The sequence below is a fragment of the Babylonia areolata genome, chromosome 29 (genome assembly GCF_041734735.1).
Source record: "Babylonia areolata isolate BAREFJ2019XMU chromosome 29, ASM4173473v1, whole genome shotgun sequence".
Taxonomy (NCBI): Eukaryota; Metazoa; Mollusca; class Gastropoda; order Neogastropoda; family Buccinidae; genus Babylonia; species Babylonia areolata.
Window position 1 is genome coordinate 28,777,420 of NC_134904.1, and position 25,000 is coordinate 28,802,419.

General features: G+C 44.7%; 1 protein-coding gene across 1 annotated transcript in view; it reads right to left on the minus strand.

The window, feature by feature from the left end:
• Positions 1-9,171: 9,171 nt before the first annotated feature.
• LOC143274636 (uncharacterized) overlaps positions 9,172-25,000 on the minus strand; it is a 60,483-nt gene continuing 44,654 nt past the window's right edge. Inside the window, exon 4 of the mRNA XM_076578508.1 lies at positions 9,172-9,243. Within this exon, the coding sequence (XP_076434623.1) occupies positions 9,172-9,243 (72 nt within the window). The remainder of the gene's footprint in view (positions 9,244-25,000) is intronic.

Genomic DNA, 25,000 nt, shown 5'->3' on the forward strand with positions numbered 1-25,000 from the left:
CCCCTCCCTCCCCACACCTTGGACACCTTACCTCCCCCACCCCCACATCTACACACTCCCTTCTTGGACACTCCCCACCTCACCCCACCCCCGCCCCCTCCCCACGCTCCCTCCCCTCCCCTTCTGGACAGCATCCATCAGTCACGTGACGGTAAAGGGGGGCGTCTCTCACCCACATGACCTCTGACCTCCGCCGTGAGTGCTCCACCACAGAGGGGCGACATGAAGAGCTTCCACCAAGGGAAGCCACTCTGTTGGCTGGGGCCAGGCTTGTCAGATGGACCGCTCAGGCGCCATTACTCACGCGGGCTGCGAGCAAAGTGGTTTCCCCTGTTGAACAAGTCCGGACGAAAGAGTTTCCTGGTAATACAAGGCAGTAGGGACTAGAAGGGGAGACGTAGGGGAGAGGGAATGGGGGGTGGGAGGTGATGTTGGTGTGGGTGTGCGTGTGGGGGTGGGTGGGTGGGTGGGTCTCTGAAGAAGGAGCAGAAGAAGGAGGAGAAGGAGGTGATGGAACAGAAGGGGACAGAAAAGGACAAAGGAGGAGAAAGGAGAGTAAGAAAAACATTATGAGAAGAAGGAGGAGAAGGAAATATGGAAGCAAAAAATCACATGAAGCAGAAATGGAAGAAGAAGAAGAAGAAGAAGAAGAAGAAGAAGAAGAAGAAGAAGAAGAAGAAGAAGAGAGAGAGAGAGAGAGAGAGAGAGAGAGAGAGAGAGAGAGAGAGCATAATTTAATTTTTTTTTAAAGTGGCAAACTGACAACCTGTGCTTTTAAGATTTGTTTGAGTTCACTTGAGCATACATCGAAAATTATTATCACATGAAATAGCATTTATAGAACAACACAGAGGAACTGTTCTTTTTTTTTTCTTTTTTTTAATGTTTTGATCAGGAGGAGGATCAAACTGCAAACATCATAGTACCGTTTTGAGAACGCTAATAAATTCAACTTAAAATCGGTCACCATATTCACTTGGAATATATTGTCTCTAATGTCTTCATGAGCCGAACAGCAGAGATCAACTGAAATTTACCTCGTCTTCTTTCTTCTTTTCTTGTATAATAGGCGATCCAAATTGTTATCATTATAGTTCCTGCATCCGGAAAGATGAATAGACGAACCCGACACACCTAGCCTAAATCTTGCATCTTGCTATTGCAATTTTCACTTGAATATACATATTTCGCATCCATTACGGTTTGTTTTTTTTCGGGGGGGGGGGGGGGGGGGGGGTTGGTTTTTTGGTTTATTTACCGCTAAAAAAAAAGTTCTATACAATATAAATCTATTTCAGTTTTAAAAGAATGTGTTCATTCAATGTTTGCCAATTATGATCAGTTACACGCTGACAGAAAGGAACATATTTATGAAATCATGTACTTTACCTACATCTTTATTAAACCACACTGCACCGAAACTATTTTCAAACAGACAAATATGTACATCTGTTATACAGTTGTTGTTTTCTGACACCTAATTCGAACAGCATTTTGCACGTTTTCATAGATATTCTAGTTTCATCCATCAACACCAGGTTAAGCGTACACTGTACTCACTGAACTGTAGCGGATAATTTTCAGTTTTGCCGTTATACAATGTCATCAGTCAAACACACACACACACACACACACACACACACACACACACACACACACACACACACACACACACAAACCCCAAACAAACAAAAAAAACATAACAACAAACAAACAAACCAAATTACTTTTTCGATGCAAGCACTCACAGTTAAACGTAACTTTGCTAAAACCGCACAACCCCGCAACTCAGAACCAGACCACACAATGGGCTACACTTGGAAATCCAACATTTAAAAAAAAAATCAGACACAATTCCGGGGAAGCTTGATTGAATGAAGACAATCTTTTCATGACACAGACAGAGAGAGACTTCGGATTTCAAATAGTTTGCTGTACTTTTAAACACAAATATCACATAAAAATGAGCAGAACTTCGTGCATGTCAAACCTGTCAAACAGCAGAGACTGAGAGTTAGAGAGAGAGAGAGACAGACAGACAGACGGACGGACAGGCAGAGATGTTTCCACACTTACTATCTCTTCACATTTAAATCTATCTTTTTTTTTTTTGCGTCCATTACATTAATCCCAGAGAGAGCTGGAGACCGAACGGCTGCACCCAAGTTCATAAACTTGTTTTAACGACACTGCGCAGGTTCATTAAGCAAGCCATAAAGAGTTATTAGAAACGCACGTTAATCAGGCCCCTGTCTGGGAAAAGAGGGATGGACCCTATAGTCTAAGAAAATTACGAAAATACCTCAAAAAAATTGCAAGAAAAGGTTTTTTTGGCTCTTTGTATTCAGGATTTTTCACACTATCACCTGTAAAAAATCGAAGAAAATCGAATGTCAGATAAGAGCAGGAAAATTAAATAAAGAAAAATAAACACAAGGAGATGGCGCGAACGGAACACCATATTTGAGTCTGAAACTCTCAACTGGGTCACGTCACTGACACCTTGTCAAGGATGCCACAACGGGGATGGGCCTGTTAAGTACTACGCTTCTCCGGCATTTCGTCCGCGCAGCGGAACCTGCCTACCACTGTATCTTACGCTTCTCTGTTGAGCGTACCGAATATCATACATGATTTTACATTGCTTCATTGTTAAGTAATGTTTCCGAAAAAGCAAGTGTACTTACAACAGTCAAATTAGACTGTTACTAAAATGTAAACACAGTTATCATGATCTTTAAGTGTGCAAGCACAGACTGCATGGTAGTGGCATTGGGGTAGACAGGTTCGCGCGATTCCTCCGTGTTCGCATGTGTGAAGTATGGAGTATGGTAAACCATGCGCTATATAAAGTTTCTTTCGCTGAAAATTTAAAGATTTTCTTTTTTGAGATTTCTTTGCAAAATGGAAATGGACTAACATCAAGACACATGTGTGATTTGCAAACACCCCTGCAGTGTTGACAAAACATTTTCCGTACTATCGGAAAAGGGCTGCAAAGGTGATAATAACATTTTTTTAAAGTAAGTTTGTGGGCTTTCGTTCCCATCAGTGTTTATTTCATATGTATTCGTTTGTTTATTTTCTTAAGCACTGTCTTCAAGGCTTAGCTTTTATTGTTTTCTTTTGTTTGTCTGGTGTTTTTTTTGTTTGGTTGTTGTTTATCTCCATTTAACTACTGACTGTGAAAGTGTGTGTGTATGAGTGTGTGTGTGGTTGTGTGTGTGTGTGTGTGCGCGCGCGCGTGCTAGGAAGGCGGAAGGGCGAGGGAGGGGTTAGGAAGGAGAGGGACGGAGCTGAGAAGAAGAAGAAGAAGAAGAAGAAGAAGAAGAAGAGAGAGAGAGAGAGAGAGAGAGAGAGAGAGAGAGAGAACGAACGAACGAACGAACGAAATTGCTTTAATGAACTTTGGCCATGGACCACAATTCAAAACCAGGGGACTGGGGGTGGGCATGGGAAGGGGTATTATAACACTTGAATAGATGACACAATATCATAATATTCATGGACTTGACATTAATTCTACTTAATTAGGTCTGAGTATGAGAGAGAGAGAGAGAGAGAGAGAACTAACAGAAGGAATCTTGTTTACTGAAGGAAAAGAACAAGCACAGGAAGACTTTTCTTACGTACTACCCCCATTTTATGAAAAAGAAAAGAATAGTAGGTATTACATAAATGTATATGCCAGAGAACAAACGAATTTCATCAAATGACAGAATACAGAAAAGCTAGTCAGTATGATTTTAACGCACGATGCATATCTGTGTATAAACAGAATGTTGCAACAGAAGAGAGACAGACAGACAGAGAGAGAGGCCTGGTTTGTCAGGTATGATGCAAGCTGTTCACATGGGCAGTCACTGTGGCATCTCTGGCTTCCTGCCCATAATCGACTTCAGTCCAAGTGATATGGCCTGTCACTACTCTACCATGCATTTCATCACAAAAGAGGTCACACGACACAACTCAACACCTGTCCTGACTCTCGATCAACCACTCTGGTGGAAAGCCAAGGACATCTTGCTAATGAGCCTCCTGCCAGTTATATGAAGTCGATGGTGCTGCGCTTGGTGCTTTCCATGCTGAAATGAGCTTCTGAGGCTGCATTGGACGGTTGATGGAGGGCAGTGGGTTGCAATTGGTTAAAGGTTCTGGAACTGCCCTTCTCTCCAAACGCTGTCATGCACATGATGCAAGGAAAAGCAGTGACACGAGCAGGAAGGGGACATTTTAGTGGACTCTTTGCTTAAACGCACTCGTGACTGCTAAAACATGTGGAGTCAAGCTGCCAACTACACAGAACCTAGATCTTGTTCCAGAAGACCTTCATTTGGAACAAGTGGATCAACAAGTTCAAAATGAACTTCAAAATTCAACTGACACTTTCAAATTAAATACTACTGATCACACGGACTTCACCAAACCAATGTGAGATGAAGATCTTGATCATGGACTGGCTTTGTATAATTTCTCTCATGGAGGGCAAACTTGTAGCTCATGACCTTGAGGCAAACACGCATCTTATCTCCAGAATTTCTGACAAGTTGGATGCAAAGAAGGAGGAGCGAAAACAATACCCCACAGCTGCCTTGTGGTTGCAATACATGCAGCTCAGATATTTTACGACGTTTTCTGAAGGCAGAGAGGACGGCAGCTGGCATCTTCACCTGAGTACATTGCGGGAGATGATACCTTTTCTTGCTTCAGCTGGTCACAGTCTGTACACAAAGTCAATCCAGCTGTACCTACAAGATATGGTGCAACTTGAACAAACCAACCCTGACGTGTATAACAAATTTCAAGAAGGTCATCATGTTTTCCGCAGAAGTGATCGCTACTTGGCTGGTCTTTCTGTCGATCTTTTATTGAGCAAGTGTTGATAAGAAACATCAAATCAACAGGGAGGATGACACGTGATCGTGGAATGTCAGAATCCCAACGTGCAGCATGGCTTCTATCAATGCCCACTTGTGCTGACATCAATACGTCAGTTCAGAACATCACCGGGTTGTCTTTCTCAAGTGAACAGCACAAAGACATCAGCATTGCCAGAAAGAGGCAGGATGGTCACGACATGATGGTCATCCTTGCTGTCCTGGAAGAGAGAGATTCTTTCATTGCTGGTCCTGTTTTGAAGAATACAGCCACAGGTATGGTTGCAAACACCAAGGTGGATGCACACAAGGCAAACCTATTGGGAAATAAAATCTTGAAGATGGAAAGCCACAAAGCCACGGAATACACCTTTAGGTCAGAACAGGCTGTTACGATGGCCTCCATAAACACTGTCAAGATCGATGCAGAAGTGGTGGCTATCGAACCTCAACTTCTGTTTCAGCGCCTGGTTTCAGCCGCAGGCACTAAATACGAGGACAAGTGTGAGGTGTTCAGATATGAGCTGTCGAGTCACCCATCATCTCTTTCTAAGTCTTCTATTTTTCTTCGTCAAAGAAATAAAGCCCTTCTTGCTGATGAGATCTGGAAGAGAGTTTCCAAACCCATGCAAGAGAGTGCCTTTCTTGGTGGCGTGCGTTTGTTCTGCATGGAGAGGCACTTCTCAAAAAAATCCCTTGTCTCGTGGCTCAACTTACATTTCCATCATTGAAACTTAGTCAGACATGTGCGACAGAAGTACAAGAAGCCTGTGATGGCTATACAAGTGGCCCAAGCACAAAAGACGTCACATATATATGCAGAACTGAGGGAAAGTCGTCCACTGAGGTTCAGTTTACCCCAGACATGACCCTGCATATCGGGAAAGACCTGTTTCTGGCTAATCATAAAAACAAGCAACGTTTTATTGACTTGCTTTCTTGTAAGCTGCGGAACAACGGATGCGTGACTTTCTGTTCTGAAGGAGATGCTGACTGCATGATTGTTGCTGAGGTTCAGGAAAGTGCAAAAGGCAAAGAGACAGGGGTTTCACGATGACACAGATCTTTTAGTCCTTTTGGTCTGTCATTTCAAAAGTGATTCAGAGGAAGTCTTTCTCAAGAAAAGCAGAAAGCCGTTCAGGTGCTGGAACATCAAGCAGTTTCAGAGTTCACTTAGCAGCTTATGTCATATCTTGCCTGTCATCCATGCAGCTATAGGTTGTGACACAACGTCCCGAGCTTTTGGAACTGGCAAACGGACAGGTTTCCAGAAATTCCTGAGCTCAGAACGACTTTGTGAACTGGCAGAGACATTCCTGAAGAACGTAGAGAAAGATGATATTGTTGCTGCTGAGCAGATGCTCTTGTCTTTGTATGATAGGAAGACAGCGTCCACCCTTGACAAGATTAGATACATGATGTTCTGTTCAAAGGTAGCGTCTGGGACAACATTCATACAAGTTCACTCACTGCCCCCAACGTCCTCTGCTACCAAATACCACAGTTTGAGGACATATTTGCAAGTCCAACAGTGGAAATGACACACTTGTGCTGGGACAATTGGGCTGGAAAATTGTTGACAACCAGATGGTGCAGCCTTGCACAACAGACTTGCCTCCTGCTCCTTCCAAGCTTCTGTGCATTATCCGCTGTGATTTCGAGTGTGACTGTGACAAAAAGGTGTACCTGCAGAAAACAAGGTTTTGACGACTCGCCAGCATGTGGAGAGTGTCATGGAATACATTATTCGAACTCAGCACAGGTGACAACCGCTGAAGAACAACACTGAGAGGGAAGCCTTTGTGAGGATGGACATTATTATGAATCAGTCCAGTAATTCTATGATAAAAAGTGGTCTAATCCCAAAATAATCGCAATATGTTGGGTTTTTTTCAGACTTGCATCTATACTTATTGGTAAAGAATGTCTGCAAAATGTAAGTGTATATTTTAAAAATGCAACCTTAAGACGTATAAAGACAGCTTTGTGTGAATAAGTCTCTCTGCTTATACATTGCCTTTCACGTTAACAATGTGCACAGACTGTCAGGATCTGACATAGATGAATCCATTAGAATAGACAACATCTCATGTATGAATTCCACGCTTCCAGGTCACAGTGGACAAAACATCTACATGAATGACACATTTTGCGCGCGCATGTGTGTTAGTGTGCGCATATCCACATTTGGTGATAATCTGCTTTCAAATTCAAAATAATGTTTTGCCTCTCCCTCTCTCTTTCTTACACACACACACACACACACACACACACACACAGTTGTTTGAAATACCCCCACGACAGAAGATAATAATAATAAATAAAATGAAACAAACAAGACAGTTCATAATTAGATAAATAAATGAATAAACAAAAATAAACTGAATGATAAATGTGTAACTAACAAACTAAAGATAAAAACAAATAGATGAATAAGTAAATTGATAAATACATAAATAGAAAAACAAACAAACAAACAAAATAAATCAATGTTTTTAGAACCCAGACAATGGCTTGTCGTCACTTCAGATCACACAAGTGCCTTGATGACCCTCCGTTTCCATTTTACATACAATTACTTAATAAAGTTGAATATTGTAATTTCTTCAGCAAAATATTTTTTTAAGCGCATGGTTCACCATACTTCAACACCACATTTTGCGAAGGCAACATGTGAACCTTTCTTCAACGCCACTTTCGTGCTGTCTGTCTAGATGCAAATTAGGAACAAGATAACATATATCAGTTCAGTAACTGATTCAATTGACAGTTATAAGTATGTTTTATTATTCCGGAATTACTAATTGCCAACAAATCAGCGTAAAACTTTCACTACGGTCAGGGAAGTACGAAACAGGTTTCACTGCACGGAGTGAGAAAGCGCGGGGAGGAACCAGGCCTGCCCGCAGAGCCCGACTTGACAAGGCGCGAATGACAAGCTGCGGCAGCAAAAAAGTATGGTGTGCTTTTTCTTCCATCTCGGCCTATTTATTTTTCTTTATTTAATTTTCCTGATCTTATCTGATGTTCGATTATCTTCGATTTTTTATGGGTGATAGAGCGAAAAATTCTGAACACGTAGAGCCAAAAAAACGTTTTCTTGCAATTATTTTGAGGTTCGGCCACTTTTTCTCACAGAATTACTAGACTACTAGAGCCCCCAATGGGGTCATGCTGTGTGACTGTGGAACGGGGGAGTTGATGGTATGGGCTGGAGATGTCTGTACCCCTGGAGGTCATCCTCCGGAGAGCGTAGGATGGGAGAGAGGATGGAGGGAATGGGTAGAGTGTTATATCTGTTGACAGCGTACCTACCCATACACACGTTCACGGACGCACACACAGAGAAGCACACACACACACACACACACACACACACACACACACACACACACACACACACACACAGAGTTATAATTATTTCCTCATGAACAGCAGACTCCTCACCTATGGATGGAAACTAATGCTATCAAAACCACATGTACAATAAATAGCTTTTATCTTGGTGCTGTAAATGTCTATCCTCTTAGTTTGAAAACAAACCGCTTTTTTTTCTTGTACACACAAACCCTGATCTGTGAACGTGTTCTATTTTTGTACCAAACGAAACGAAACGGAACGAATTTTTACTTCACGGTGGAGTAAGCACAACTTCGTCTTTCTTTTATTAAAAAAAAAAAAATAATAATAATAATAACATCCAGCCCTAAATGGTAAACAGTAGCATGAGCTTGTTTGTGTGAACTGTTTTTCTTGTGATATATACTGATACTAAATCAGAAAACACGTTAAGTCGACCCTCTATAACCCTGTACCAATGAGGAAACGAGTAACATCGACCCTTTACAACTCTGTACCAGTGAGAAAACACGTAATATCGACCCTTAACACTCTGCACCAATGAGAAAACACGTAATGTCGACCCTCAAGAGCTCTGCACCAATTAGGAAACACGTAATATCGACCCTCAACAACTCTGCACCAATCAGAAAATAAACAATATCCAAGAGAACACAAAATGTTGACAACTTTGCACCAATGAGAAAACAAGTAACGTCGACTCTTAACAACTTTGCACCAATGAACACAAAATTACCAACGATGCACCAAATCGTGGTTTGTGTGAACGGTGGGAAAACAACAACAACAACAACAAAAAGTAGACCTAAGCAACAAACAAACAAAAAGCCAGATTAGTGAGAGAAGAAGAAGAAGAAGAAGAAGAAGAAGAAGAAGAAGAAGAAACAAAAAAACAAAAAACAAAACAAAAAAACACACAGAAGACGCCTAGGGGTCATGATGGCGACGCCGTGACGAGAGCCGTGCTGCCCTCTGGCGGCAACCCCGGACGATACACCGCCGCCATCTTATCAAACAAACTCGCGCCTGCGCAGTGCGCATCAAAGAGGCAGCAGTCTGGCCCGAGCGGAAAACGGCTCAGGGTGTTGAAAGGGTGGCGACCAAACATGTCGGCATTCCAAAGACATGGTGGAGACGACAGTGGGTGCTTCCCGTACTTTCGTACAGTGGTGGTAGTTGGTTGTTTTAAACAGACAGAGGTTCTTCTAGGTATAGCTCGTCTCTCCTTCCCGGTTGTTTCCCCTTTCTGTCCTGGTACCCAACGACCATCGCGATAAAAGTAAACTCTATTAAAGCCGCATTGATGTTCTTTCCACCCACCTGGTCTAACTAATCTTCGTCCAATCTTTTTTTTTTTCTTTCTCTCTGTTCTTTCTCTCCAGTGCAACCAAAACACAAGAACGAAGTAAAGTCCGGGGGAATAAGTTTATCAGGATACGTACTCAGTTTTGTTTCGCCTCATCGTCTTGTGTGTGAAGTTGTGAAAATGGTTGATTGTGCAGTGACCCGTCTCGCCTTTTGCTTCTTATTTATTCTTTTATAGTCTCTTCATCTAAGATGATGATGATATTTAAAAGAGACAGAGGCCTTTTGCTTCTTAAGATGAAGTAAACTCTTATTAGACGTTCGTCAATAATTCAGGGACCTGCTCGTAATATTGTGTCTTAGTATGAGGTGAAACTCCATCGGGTGGTCGTTAATCATAATTATTGTTGATGTGGGTTTTGTGACTTTGACCATCGGCAGTCTGACTGGCTCGGGGAAAGTGAACAAAAAAGAGAGACCTGTTGACTCTGTTATTGCCTGTACGGACTCCAAAGGATCGGAAACCCAACCGCCTAATTGCCCATTATGTTGCGGTAGATATGGTACCTGTTTTCTTCTTCTTCTTGTTCTTCTTCCGCGAACACAAAACTGTACAGTAGATTACCGGTGGAATGAATATGATACTACTACTACTACTACTACCACTAATAATAATAATGATAATGAAGATGATGTTTTCCATTTATTTACTTTATCTCATTTTATTCACTTACTTATCTATATATTTTTTTATTCGCTCAAATGGGTGTCGGGAACTTTTTTTTTTTTTTGGGTTTTTTTTTTTTGTACGTTGGAACAAGAGAAAAGGGGGGGGACTGAGAGACAGAAGCATGGATATTTTATTGGAGGCGAGTAGATCATTATATCATGAAAAGCATGGGTTAGTTAGTGTGAAACCTCGAGAAAATGAGGGAAGGGTGGGGGAAGGGTTGGGAGGGGTGAGGGTGTGGGGTTTTATACGCCAGCTGGGGTCAAAGGGAAGCCACGCCAAGCCCCGTTCACAGCGAGACTTCAAAAGTTGACCCCTGACCTCAGATGACGTCTGCTAGGGAAGGAGCAGTTTTTCTGGCGCTGTGGGCTGTCATTGTGCCCATACATCGTTCCAGGGCTTAGCGAAGTGCTTACGTTTTGATGGGCTGCTTTTCTACTGCCTGCATGGAAGGAGCACGAGGTTGGCTACTACTACTACTACTACTACTGCTGCTGCTGCTGCTGCTGCTGCTGCTGCTGTTGTTATTGTTGCTGCTGCAGCTTCTGCTACTACTACTACTGCTACTGTTGTTGTTGTTGCTGCTGCTAGTACTGCTGCTGCTGCTACTACTACTGCTGCTGCTGCTACTACTACAGCTACTACTGCTGCTGCTGTTGCTGCTGCTGCTACTACTACTACTACTACTACTGCCACTACTACTACTACTACTACTACTGCCACTACTACTACTGCTGCTGCTGCTGTTGCTGCTGCTGCTGCTACTACTACTACTGCCACTACTGCTGCTGCTGCTACTACTACAGCTACTACTGCTGCTGTTGTTGCTGCTGCTACTACTACTACTACTGCCACTACTACTACTGCTGCTGCTGCTACTACGACTACTGCTGCTGCTGCTGCTGTTGCTGCTGCTGCTACTACTACCACTGCTACTGTTGTTGTTGCTGCTGCTGCCGCTACTGCTGCTGCTATTGTTTCTTTGTTGCTAAACTACAGTTGCTGCTGCTGCTGCTACTACTACTACTACTACTACTGTTGCTGCTGCTGCAACTACTAATACTACTGCTGCTGCTACAATGACTACTATTATTACTGCTACGACTGCTGCTACTGAGGCTACTACTACTACTACTACTACTACTACTACTACGGCTAGTGCTACCGATGCTACTGATGCTCTGCTATGGCTGCCGCTGCTGTTGCTACTGATCTTAATTATGATGACGCCAACACGGCTTGTATTATTGTTCTCGCTGCTGCTGCTGCTGCTGCTGCAGCCGCTACTGCTATATATGCTGCTATTGTTGCTGTGTTGCTGCCAAACTACTGTTGCTGCCACCATTACAACTGCTACTTCTGCCCACTGCTACTGCTACTGCTACTACTACTGCTACTGCTACTGCTACTCAGTTGGTAGAACTTCTACAGCTGCTGCTTACACACACACACACACACACACACACACACACACACACACACACACACACACACACACACACAGCTATAGTCCAACTGTTTGGTGTTTCTATCAGTTGGGAATTAGCATGGGCTCCACAGGCTATGAGTTCTTCGATTTCGTCACATGCTGCCAACACCATCACACACCCCGTTTTCCCTGCACCAAACCCCGTCTCCGTTCCCTTACCCTATCCCTCCCCAAATCCTACCAGCCTTACCCCTACCTTTTCGCCAATCCCTTAACAAAAACTCCTCCCTAACTCATACCATCCTTACTCTTATCCCCTTCTCTAACCCCTTACCAGACCGCTCCACCAACCCTACTATCCTTACTCCTACCCCCTCTCCAATTCCTCACCAAACCCCTTCCTAAATCCTATCATCCTTACCTCTATCACCTTCTGTAATCCCTTAAAAAAAGCCCTCCCCATCCCTATCATCCTTATGCGTACCCTTTCTCCAATCCCTCACTAAACCGAACCGCCCCCTAAATCATATCATCCTTAACCCTGCCCCCTTTCCCAATGCCTTACTAAACCCCTCCCCAAACCCTACAATCTTTACCCTTACATTCCTTCTCCAATCCCCTAACAAACCCTCCCTAAACCCTACCATCCTTAGCCCAAACCCCTTCTCCAATCCCTTACCAAACCCCTCCACAAACCCTACCATCTTCACCCCTACCCCTGTCCCCAATCCATTTCTAAACCCTCCCCAACCCCTTCCATCATGGCTCCTCTCCCTTTCCCAGTTTCTTACCAAACCCCTCCACAAACCCTACAATCCCTTACTAAACCCTTCTCAAAACCCTATCATCTTTACCCCTACCCCTGTCCCCAATCCATCACTGAACCCCTCCCCAAACCCGTCCACCCTTACCCCTACCCCCTTTCCCAGTTCCTTATAAAACCCCTACCAAAACCCTACCATCTTTACCCCAACCTTCTCTAATCCCTTACCAAACACCTCCCTAAGTCCTACCATACTTACCTCTCCAATCCCGGAACAAACCCTCCCTTAACCCTACCATCCTTACCCCATCCCTTCTCCAGTCCCTTTCCAGACCCCTCCCCAAACCCTATCACCTTCTCCCTCCCCTTTCTCCAGTCCCTTACCCAAAGCCTCCCCCCCAAACCCTACCATTCTTACTCCTACCCCCTTCCCCAATCCCTTACCAAACCCATCACTAAGCCTTACCACCCCTACCCCTTTCCACAGTCCCTTACCAAACCCCTCCACAAACCCTTCCACAGTCCCTTACCAAACCCCTCCACAAACCCTTCCATCCTTACACCTCCCCCTTTCCCAGTCCCTTACCAAACCCCTCCACAAACCCTTCCATCCTTACACCTCCCCCTTTCCCAGTCCCTTACCAAACCCCTCCACAAACCCTTCCATCCTTACACCTCCCCCTTTCCCAGTCCCTTACCAAACCCCTCCACAAACCCTTCCATCCTTACACCTCCCCCTTTCCCAGTCCCTTACCAAACCCCTCCACAAACCCTTCCATTCTTACACCTCCCACTTTCCACAGTCCCTTACCAAACCCCTCCACAAACCCTTCCATTCTTACACCTCCCCCTTTCCCAGTCCCTTACCAAACCCCTCCACAAACCCTTCCATTCTTACACCTCCCCCTTTCCCAGTCCCTTACCAAACCCCTCCACAAACCCTTCCATTCTTACACCTCCCCCTTTCCCAGTCCCTTACCAAACCCCCTCCACAAATCCTACTATTCTTACTCCCTTAACAAACCCCTCCCTAAACCCAAACATCCTTACCCTTACCCCCCTTCTCCAATCTCTCACGAAATCCCTACGTAAACCCTATCGTCCTTATCCTTCTTTCACAAAAAAACGAGAAAACGAACATCAGCCCTCACCTTCTCTCTCAGACACACTCCTATTCTTGAAAAGTGTGAATGTGTGTGTGTACTTAACTCTTGTAGCGAATGCATCAATAAGAAGACCTCTTCTCTCTCTCTACCTTTTGGAAATTCATGGTGGATCTGTGGTGGGATGGGGGGTGAGGGGGGGTGGGGGTGAGGGGGGAGGATCAGAGGACAGGGGAGAATATCCCCTTCTCATCATCCACCCACTGACCAGGCCCTTCCTTCTCCACCATCACCCCCGTCAATCCCCCCTCACCCCCCCACTCCCCCACCTCCCCCAACCAAACGGCCTCCCTCTCCGCATCCTTTGTTTCTGGCAACAACCTGTTTGAGGTCCTTCCCGAGGCTTGTTGGGTCCCAGCGCCCCTGGTGCAAAGAGCTTTGTGTGGTGGTGGTGGTGGTGGTGGTGATGAGACCACCCTCCCCCCCCCCCCCCCTGCAGACCCTGGGGCCCCCAGGAACAAACAGAACCCCCGGACAAAATTCACGTTCTAGTAGAAGACCCCCAGCGCCACAGGGAAGGGACGACAGGGAGGGCTGGAGGGGAGGGATGAGGCATGCAATGTTGACCCCTCCCCAAGACAACCCCCCAACCCCCTCCCCCCAAAAAATACCACCAAACCCATGGCCGTCACCACCCACATACCCCCATCTCCTCGCCCCTCCTGTCCTCCCACCACACACACACACACCGGAGGTGTGGCGGAGGCTGAGGGGGGCGGGTGGGGGGAGGGGATGGATAGTTCATTCAGCCAGGTACGCTTGTCCAAGGGAAAGTGAGTGTCGTCAGGCTGTCGGGGAATGTGTGGGACCCTCTGGAATTTACGTCACGGATGTTGTCAAGTTGACCACTTGGAGGATCGTTCCCACATATCTGACCGACAAGTTGTTTCGTGGCACAAGTCCAGTTTGTCTCTGTCTCTGTCTCTTGTAGTCCATGGCCAAAGTTCATTAAAACATTTTCGTTTTGTTCTCTCTCTCTCTCTCACTATCTCTCTCTCTCCCTTTCTCTCTCTCTCTTTCTCTCTCTCTGTTTGTGTGCGTGTGTGTGTGTGTGTGTGTGTGTGTGTGTGTTTATTTGTTGGGGGGGGGAGGGCTGCAAGGAAGGTCTGGGGGTGGGGTGGGGTGGATGAAGTTGTGGTGAGCAAGAATGGACGAAGAGTGGGGTTAGGGTGGGGAAAAACGATGGCAGCATTTCACTGGATGGCGGAGATAGAGAGGGAGGGGAAGGGAGGAAGTGACAGAAGGAAGGAGAGAGAGAGAGAGAAAGATAAATAAATGAATGAATGAAGGAATAGATAAACAGATAAATAAATGCACGAATCAATGAATAAATAAATAAATAAATGCACGAATGAATAAACAAACAAACAAACAAACAAACAAAAAACAGAAAAATAAATGAATAAAGAAATGAATGAAAAAATATATAAATAGATAAATAAATAGATAAACAAATAAAATGAAGTTAAGATATATTATATATTCCCATGCCACCAATTCCAAAGAAATTCTCATTCATCCAATTCCAATACACGGAAAGTCCCAAACCATCTCCAGCTCTTCTCTCTCTCTCTCTCTCTCTCTCTCTCTCTCTCTCTCTCTCTCTCTCTCTGTGTGTGTGTGTGTGTGTGTGTGTGTGTGTGCTCTGCCCCCCCCCCCCAACCCCCCCGAACCCCCCCCCCCCCTCCGCCCACTACACACACACACACACACACACACACCTCTCCTCGTCACCTTTTGTACTGACTTCATTGTTCAGAACTTCCGACCTCCCAGACGGCCATCATTCTGGACTGTATTTATCTCCTATGTACGCGCTAAGATTCTCACATATGTCTGGATTTTCTTTTGCGCGGTGGGTGTGTAGAGTATCCATTAATCTGTCCACAAAACATGGTGGGGAAGAGCTGAATTTATGCTCAGAACTTGGTTTGTGCTAACCACCTTTTTTTTTTTTTTTTGTGTGTGTGTGTGTGTGTGTGTGTGTCCCCCTCTCCTCTTCTCCTCCACCGCCTCTTCCTTAATTCTTCGCTGCAAGAAATCCCCTCCTATGACTTCCCAGCTTCTTTTCGCATTCAACATTTAAAAAACCTTTCACATGGGAGGTAGGTGGAGAAAGAAGGGTCCGCCGAGTGAGTGTGTGTGTGTGTGGGGGGGGGGGGGGCGGGGTTCTGGGGGGGAAGGGGGGAGTAGAGAGTTGGAAGGTGGCGAGTGGGGGAGGGGGCGGGAATGGGGGTTATGGGGGGTCCTGTCGTGGGTAGGAGGGGGAGATAAATCCATCAAAGACAGCAATTAGACTCGCCACTTGTAGGTATCGCAAAGAGTCATCGGACCTGACAAGCGCATTCGTCTCGTTCCTTTTGCACTGTCAGCAGGACCCTGTGTCCCCCCCTTGCTGTCGGGTGACTAATAGACGTGACAGGAGAAGGGGGACTTAACCGTTTTTCAACGGGTAACATTCTCTTACCTCCCCCCCCCCATCCCCATCCCCCCTTCCACCACCCTCTCTCTTTCTTTCCTCTCTTTCGTCATCGTCTCACACGCTCATTTCTCTCGGCAGGTCTTACGGCCGGGGCTTTTGTTGTGGGTGTCCTTTGTCTAATCTGGGACATCTATCGGCCCCCGCGGTGTGTGACAGGGTTCCCACCGTTCTGTGGCGCTTTTCTTCTCCTTCTTCTTTTTTTTCAAGTTTGTGGGCTTATTTGCTTATTTATCTATTTATTTGCCCCCGAAAACGGAGTACGGCTGCCTACGTAGCGGGGGTAAAAACGGTAATACACGTAAAAGCCCACTCGTGTACATACGGGTGAACGTGGGAGTTGCAGCCCTCGAAGAAGAAGATGAAGAAGAAGAAGAAGAAGATTTATTTATTTATTTATTTGTTTATTTATTACTTTGTCTTGAATTATCTTATACTAATTGTATATTTTATTTAGTTGTTTGTTTATGTATTTGTTCATTTATTTCATGTACAGAATTATTCTTTATTCATTCACTAACCAACAAACGCAAATTCACTGCACTATCTTACGAGGCAGACAAAGGCCATTGCTACAACAACTGCTGCTGCTGCTGCTTCTACTGTTGCTACTACTACTACTACTGCAGCTGCTACAACTACTACCACTGCTGCTGCTACTACATCTACATCTTAGTCATTCTTTTGTGCATTTTTAAGTGTTGAATCATATTCATCGTGGAATGTATTCGACAATACGCTTTATTTATTCTTGTCCATTATGGCAAATTATGAAGTGTAAAATTCAGGCATCTGTCCCATTCGGTGCAATTGTGTCGCCACATACAGCACCACTCATTTGAATATAGCATGGCATACAGTATCGCATATCATATCTCATCCTATCGTTTCATTTCATATTATTTCGGTGCTGAGCTATGAACTTGCATAAATGTAACGAAACATTGGCTTTCGTGAGAATGTCTCAAAACAGTCTTTAACCAACGTAACGAAACACTGGCTTTCGTGAGAATGTCTCAGAACAGTCTTTAACCAATGTAACGAAACATTGGCTTTCGTGAGAATGTCTCAGAAAGTCTTAACCAATGCAAAGAGTCAATGGCTTTCGTGCGAATGACTCAGAACAGCCTTAACCAATGCAAAGAGTCAATGGCTTTCGTGAGAATGTCTCAGAGCAGCCTTAACCAATGCAAAGAGTCAATGGCTTTCGTGAGAATGTCTCAGAACAGCCTTAACCAATGCAAAGAGTCAATGGCTTTCGTGAGAATGTCTCAGAACAGTCTTAACCAATGCAAAGAGTCAATGGCTTTCGTGAGAATGTCTCAGAACAGTCTTAACCAATGCAAAGAGTCAATGGCTTTCGTGAGAATGTCTCAGAACAGCCTTAACCAATGCAAAGAGTCAATGGCTTTCGTGAGAATGTCTCAGAACAGTCTTAACTAATGCAAAGAGTCAATGGCTTTCGTGAGAATGTCTCAGAACAGTCTTAACTAATGCAAAGAGTCAATGGCTTTCGTGAGAATGTCTCAGAACAGTCTTAACCAATGCAAAGAGTCAATGGCTTTCGTGAGAATGTCTCAGAACAGCCTTAACCAATGCAAAGAGTCAATGGCTTTCGTGAGAATGTCTCAGAACAGCCTTAACCAATGCAAAGAGTCAATGGCTTTCATGAGAATGTCTCAGAACAGCCTTAACCAATGCAAAGAGTCAATGGCTTTCGTGAGAATGTCTCAGAACAGCCTTAACCAATGCAAAGAGTCAATGGCTTTCGTGAGAATGTCTCAGAACAGTCTTAACCAATGCAAAGAGTCAATGGCTTTCGTGAGAATGTCTCAAAACAGTCTTTAACCAACGTAACGAAACATTGGCTTTCGTGAGAATGTCTCAGAACAGTCTTAACTAATGCAAAGAGTCAATGGCTTTCGTGAGAATGTCTCAGAACAGCCTTAACCAATGCAAAGAGTCAAAGGCTTTCGTGAGAATGTCTCGGAATAGCCTTAACCAATGCAAAGAGTCAATGGCTTTCGTGAGAATGTCTCAGAACAGCCTTAACCAATGCAGAGTCAATGGCTTTCGTGAGAATGTCTCAGAACAGTCTTAACCAATGCAAAGAGTCAATGGCTTTCGTGAGAATGTCTCAGAACAGCCTTAACCAATGCAAAGAGTCAATGGCTTTCGTGAGAATGTCTCAGAACAGTCTTAACCAATGCAAAGAGTCAATGGCTTTCGTGAGAATGTCTCAGAACAGCCTTAACCAATGCAAAGAGTCAATGGCTTTCGTGAGAATGTCTCAGAACAGTCTTAACCAATGCAAAGAGTCAATGGCTTTCGTGAGAATGTCTCAGAACAGCCTTAACCAATGCAAAGAGTCAATGGCTTTCGTGAGAATGTCTCAGAACAGCCTTAACCAATGCAAAGAGTCAATGGCTTTCGTGAGAATGTCTCAGAACAGCCTTAACCAATGCAAAGAGTCAATGGCTTTCGTGAGAATGTCTCAGAACAGCCTTAACCAATGCAAAGAGTCAATGGCTTTCGTGAGAATGTCTCAGAACAGTCTTAACCAATGCAAAGAGTCAATGGCTTTCGTGAGAATGTCTCAAAACAGTCTTTAACCAACGTAACGAAACATTGGCTTTCGTGAGAATGTCTCAGAACAGCCTTAACCAATGCAAAGAGTCAATGGCTTTCGTGAGAATGTCTCAGAACAGCCTTAACCAATGCAAAGAGTCAATGGCTTTCGTGAGAATGTCTCAGAACAGCCTTAACCAATACAAAGAGTCAATGGCTTTCGTGAGAATGTCTCAGAACAGCCTTAACCAATGCAAAGAGTCAATGGCTTTCGTGAGAATGTCTCAGAACAGCCTTAACCAATGCAAAGAGTCAATGGCTTTCGTGAGAATGTCTCAGAACAGCCTTAATCAATGCAAAGAGTCAATGTCTTTTGTGAGAATGTCTCAGAACAGTCTTAACCAATGCAAAGAGTCAATGGCTTTCGTGAGAATGTCTCAAAACAGTCTTTAACCAACGTAACGAAACATTGGCTTTCGTGAGAATGTCTCAGAACAGTCTTAACTAATGCAAAGAGTCAATGGCTTTCGTGAGAATGTCTCAGAACAGTCTTAACCAATGCAAAGAGTCAATGGCTTTCGTGAGAATGTCTCAGAACAGTCTTAACCAATGCAAAGAGTCAATGGCTTTCGTGAGAATGTCTCAGAACAGCCTTAACCAATGCAAAGAGTCAATGGCTTTCGTGAGAATGTCTCAGAACAGTCTTAACTAATGCAAAGAGTCAATGGCTTTCGTGAGAATGTCTCAGAACAGTCTTAACCAATGCAAAGAGTCAATGGCTTTCGTGAGAATGTCTCAGAACAGCCTTAACCAATGCAAAGAGTCAATGGCTTTCGTGAGAATGTCTCAGAACAGCCTTAACCAATGCAAAGAGTCAATGGCTTTCGTGAGAATGTCTCAGAACAGCCTTAACCAATGCAAAGAGTCAATGGCTTTCGTGAGAATGTCTCAGAACAGCCTTAACCAATGCAAAGAGTCAATGGCTTTCGTGAGAATGTCTCAGAACAGTCTTAACCAATGCAAAGAGTCAATGGCTTTCGTGAGAATGTCTCAAAACAGTCTTTAACCAACGTAACGAAACATTGGCTTTCGTGAGAATGTCTCAGAACAGTCTTAACTAATGCAAAGAGTCAATGGCTTTCGTGAGAATGTCTCAGAACAGCCTTAACCAATGCAAAGAGTCAAAGGCTTTCGTGAGAATGTCTCGGAATAGCCTTAACCAATGCAAAGAGTCAATGGCTTTCGTGAGAATGTCTCAGAACAGCCTTAACCAATGCAGAGTCAATGGCTTTCGTGAGAATGTCTCAGAACAGTCTTAACCAATGCAAAGAGTCAATGGCTTTCGTGAGAATGTCTCAGAACAGCCTTAACCAATGCAAAGAGTCAATGGCTTTCGTGAGAATGTCTCAGAACAGTCTTAACCAATGCAAAGAGTCAATGGCTTTCGTGAGAATGTCTCAGAACAGCCTTAACCAATGCAAAGAGTCAATGGCTTTCGTGAGAATGTCTCAGAACAGTCTTAACCAATGCAAAGAGTCAATGGCTTTCGTGAGAATGTCTCAGAACAGCCTTAACCAATGCAAAGAGTCAATGGCTTTCGTGAGAATGTCTCAGAACAGCCTTAACCAATGCAAAGAGTCAATGGCTTTCGTGAGAATGTCTCAGAACAGCCTTAACCAATGCAAAGAGTCAATGGCTTTCGTGAGAATGTCTCAGAACAGCCTTAACCAATGCAAAGAGTCAATGGCTTTCGTGAGAATGTCTCAGAACAGTCTTAACCAATGCAAAGAGTCAATGGCTTTCGTGAGAATGTCTCAAAACAGTCTTTAACCAACGTAACGAAACATTGGCTTTCGTGAGAATGTCTCAGAACAGCCTTAACCAATGCAAAGAGTCAATGGCTTTCGTGAGAATGTCTCAGAACAGCCTTAACCAATGCAAAGAGTCAATGGCTTTCGTGAGAATGTCTCAGAACAGCCTTAACCAATACAAAGAGTCAATGGCTTTCGTGAGAATGTCTCAGAACAGCCTTAACCAATGCAAAGAGTCAATGGCTTTCGTGAGAATGTCTCAGAACAGCCTTAACCAATGCAAAGAGTCAATGGCTTTCGTGAGAATGTCTCAGAACAGCCTTAATCAATGCAAAGAGTCAATGTCTTTTGTGAGAATGTCTCAGAACAGTCTTAACCAATGCAAAGAGTCAATGGCTTTCGTGAGAATGTCTCAAAACAGTCTTTAACCAACGTAACGAAACATTGGCTTTCGTGAGAATGTCTCAGAACAGTCTTAACTAATGCAAAGAGTCAATGGCTTTCGTGAGAATGTCTCAGAACAGTCTTAACCAATGCAAAGAGTCAATGGCTTTCGTGAGAATGTCTCAAAACAGTCTTTAACCAATGTGACGAAACATTGGCTTTCGTGAGAATGTCTCAGAACAGTCTTAACCAATGCAAAGAGTCAATGGCTTTCGTGAGAATGTCTCAGAACAGCCTTAACCAATGCAAAGAGTCAATGGCTTTCGTGAGAATGTCTCAGAACAGCCTTAACCAATGCAAAGAGTATAGGGTTTCGTGATAATGTCTCAGAACAGCCTTAAACAATGCAAAGAGTCAATGGCTTTCGTGAGAATGTCTCAGAACAGCCTTAACCAATGCAAAGAGTCAATGGCTTTCGTGAGAATGTCTCAGAACAGCCTTAACCAATGCAAAGAGTCAATGGCTTTCGTGAGAATGTCTCAGAACAGCCTTAACCAATACAAAGAGACATTGGCTTTCGTGAGAATGTCTCAAAATAATATCAAGCAATGTAAAACAACAACAACAACAACAACAACAACAACAAAAGCAACAAAAAACAAACCAAACAAAAAACATTGACATTGTGAGAATATATCAAAACAGTATTAACCAATGTAAAGAAACAGTGGTCTTCGTGAGAATGTCTCAAAACAGTATGAATCAGTGTGAATAAACATTGGCCTTCGTGAGTGTTTTTGAAAACAATTAATATCAACGTAAAGAAACATTTGACTTAGTAATAATGTTTCAAATCAGCAATTTCTTTTTTTAATGATAGAATAAAAACATGATAATTTTGTGGTCTTTTCACTGCAGAGCACCTTTCATAGCGTGAGACTGGTGACGAGGGGGTTCCTTTGGTATTCCTGTCGAGGTTCGTTGTCCGTCTCGATCGTTCAGCAGCATGTGTCAGCTTGACTTTTTTTCTCTTTTTTTTTTTTTTTTTTTTTTTTTAAGATGGCATCGGCTTGACAAGATGCGAGCATTTGCTTGTCGTTGTTATGACTTATCGGTTATTGCCCATCTAAACATACTAAACTAACTTTCGTTCGTTTTGTCCGCGCGAGTGGGCTGTAACTCCCACGTTCATTCGTTATCTACGAGTGGGTTTTTTTAAGTGTATGACCATTTGTATCCCGCTGTATTTATTTATTATTATTATTATCATTACTACTACCTTTTTTTATATCATAATTATTATTTATTTATTTATGTAAGCTTATCTATTATTTATTCACCTTTTTTTTTTTCTCAAGGCCTGACTAAGCGCGTTGGGTTACGCTGCTGGTCAGGCATCTGCTTAGCAGATGTGGTGTAGCGCATATGGATTTGTCCGAACGCAGTGACGCCTCCTTGAGCCACTGAAACTGAAACTGAAACTGTATCGGCAGTCATTCTCCATTGATACAGGGGGGGGGGGGGTGGTATCCATGGTGATACGTGTGTTTGTGAGTGACTAAAGGCACACGAGCAGGTCTGCACATTATGCTGAACTGGGAGATGGTGGAAAAATTAATCTCCATCCTTAATCAGCTAATTAATTAGCTCCCCTCCCCTCCCCCCCCCAACCACCCTCACCCCCCCCCCATCCTAACATTGACATCATGACTCTCTTTCCCAGTTGCCCTTCTTGTCTCCCGTGTCCTCTAACCCGTCTGTTTAACACAACTCCCCCCCCCCACATCCCCCTCCCCCACCTTCCCCGCCCTCCTCCCCCCCCCCCCCCCCCCCCCACACACACACACACAGATCCTACTATTGACTGAAGGGGACAGTTCGGAGATATCCTCTTTTTTTTTCTTTTTCTTTTTCTTTTTTTTTTTTTTTTTTTGCATATCAAACCGAAGTTTCGACTGCGAGGACAATTCACCCATCCCCCCCCCCCCACCCCCGCACACACACCCTCTCCCAGCTCAAACCCCAGACCCGTCCACAGCTCACAGAGAAGGGAGGACACACACGCACGTTCGCAAACAGCGCCGACCTCTCCTGACGCAAAACTTGGCAGCGCCGGCAATTAAACTTGCCGCCTTGATCGAAGGCCGGAAAGTACAGATGACGATTGCTCTCCTTGGTTGAAGTGTAAGCAAAGGGATGGAGGAGAAGGGGGGAGGGAAAGGGGGGCGGGGTAGGGGGGTGGGGGGAACGGGGGGCAGGGAAGAGAAGGGTTTGTGTGTGGATGTTGACCGACTGTGAGTCGCCTGAAATCCTTTCTCCTCGAGAGAGAGAGAGAGAGAGAGAGCGAGGGGTTGGGGTTGGGGGTGAAGGAGGACGGGAGTGTTTTTTTCTCTCCCTTGTCATCATCAGCAAGGAGCCAGTAGTGAGGTAGCAGCTCACGCGCCGGGATCAGGCCCCGATTCCTGGCGCCGGGGAAGGCCGGCGATTAAGATACACCTCGGTCCACCCCCACCCCCCCACCCCCCCTAACCCCCCTCCCCCTTTCCTGCAGGACTCCCGGCCTCTCCGGGTCGGGAATTAAACATTGCGCAGATTGAGCGATAGCCGTGGGACAAATGACCCTCGTCGCCAGATGAGGCGAGGATTTACCCCGGCTCTGCCATCCCTCCACCCAGTCCGGTTGTAAGAGAAGGATGGATGGATGGATGGTGGTGGGGAGAGAAAAGCTGGGTGGTCCTCGCAAAACCCATATCCACGGAGCTTTTCTTTTTATCATTCGCTTGTCTCTGACTTCTCTCCCCCACCCCCCACCCTGTGTCCCACCCCCACCCCCCATCCCTGCCCCTCCGCACCCACCCGTCAACGGGAGGGGAGGATTGCGTAAACCAACTTTGCAGAGCATGAACCTTATCCCGCTATTGTTGGCCTTTCATTGAACAAGTAATCGCACCAAAAAAAAAAAAAAAAAAAAAAAAAAAACGCGCAAAAGAAAAGCTACAAGCTTTCGCGAAAAATCTGACTCTTTTCTGAGTTCTGCTTGGGGCCCCCTTTTACACACTGTAGCAGCTTTGACAACTCATAGATGGGAGAAATAATTAGTTCAATAAAAGAATCAGCCCGGTGTTGAATCTCCACACACACACACACACACACACACACACACACACACACACACACACACACACACACACGAAAAAGACAACAACAACAACAAAAAAAGCGAAAGATTGCTCAACACTCCTCCATCCTTCCTGCCCGCCTCCCCCCACGCCCATCCCCCAATTCATCTCGCCCCCCCACCCCTCCTCTCTCCCACCATCGACCTTCACCACATGTCCCTTTCCCACCCCACCCCACCCCCCTTCCATCACTACCACCACCCCTAAGTCCACCTCAGCAACACCCCTCCACCCCCTCGTCCCCCGACTCCTACCCCATGATGGATGGAAGGAAGGACACGTGGCTGGATAGTTAGAGGGATGAATGGATAGGATTTGGAGTGGATGAATGGATAGATGGATGGATTGGTGGGTGGATGGATAGGATTTTGGGTGGACAAATGGATGAATAGGATTTGGAGTGGGTGAATGGGTGGATGGATGGATAGGATTTGGGGTGGATGAATGGTTGATGGATGGATGGGATTTGGAGTGGGTGAATGGTTGATGGATGGATAGGATTTGGAGTGGGTGAATGGATGGATGGATGGATGAATAGGATTTTGGGTGGATGAATGGATGAATAGGATTTGGAGTGGGTGAATGGTGGATGGATGGATAGGATTTTGGTTGGGTGAATGGATGGATAGGATTTTGGGTGGGTGAATGGATGGATGGATGGATATGATATTGGGTGGATGAATGGATGAATAGGATTTGGAGTGGGTGAATGGGTGGATGGATGGATAGGATTTTGGTTGGGTGAATGGATGGATAGGATCTTGGGTGGGTGAATGGATGGATGGATAGGATTCTGGGTGGATGAATGGATGGATGGACAGGAGTTTGGGTGTGTAGGTGAATGGATGGATGGATAGGATTTGGGGTTGGTGAATGAATGGATGGACAGGATTTTGGGTGGGTAGGTGAATGGATGGATGGATAGGATTTTGGGTTGGTGAATGGATGGATG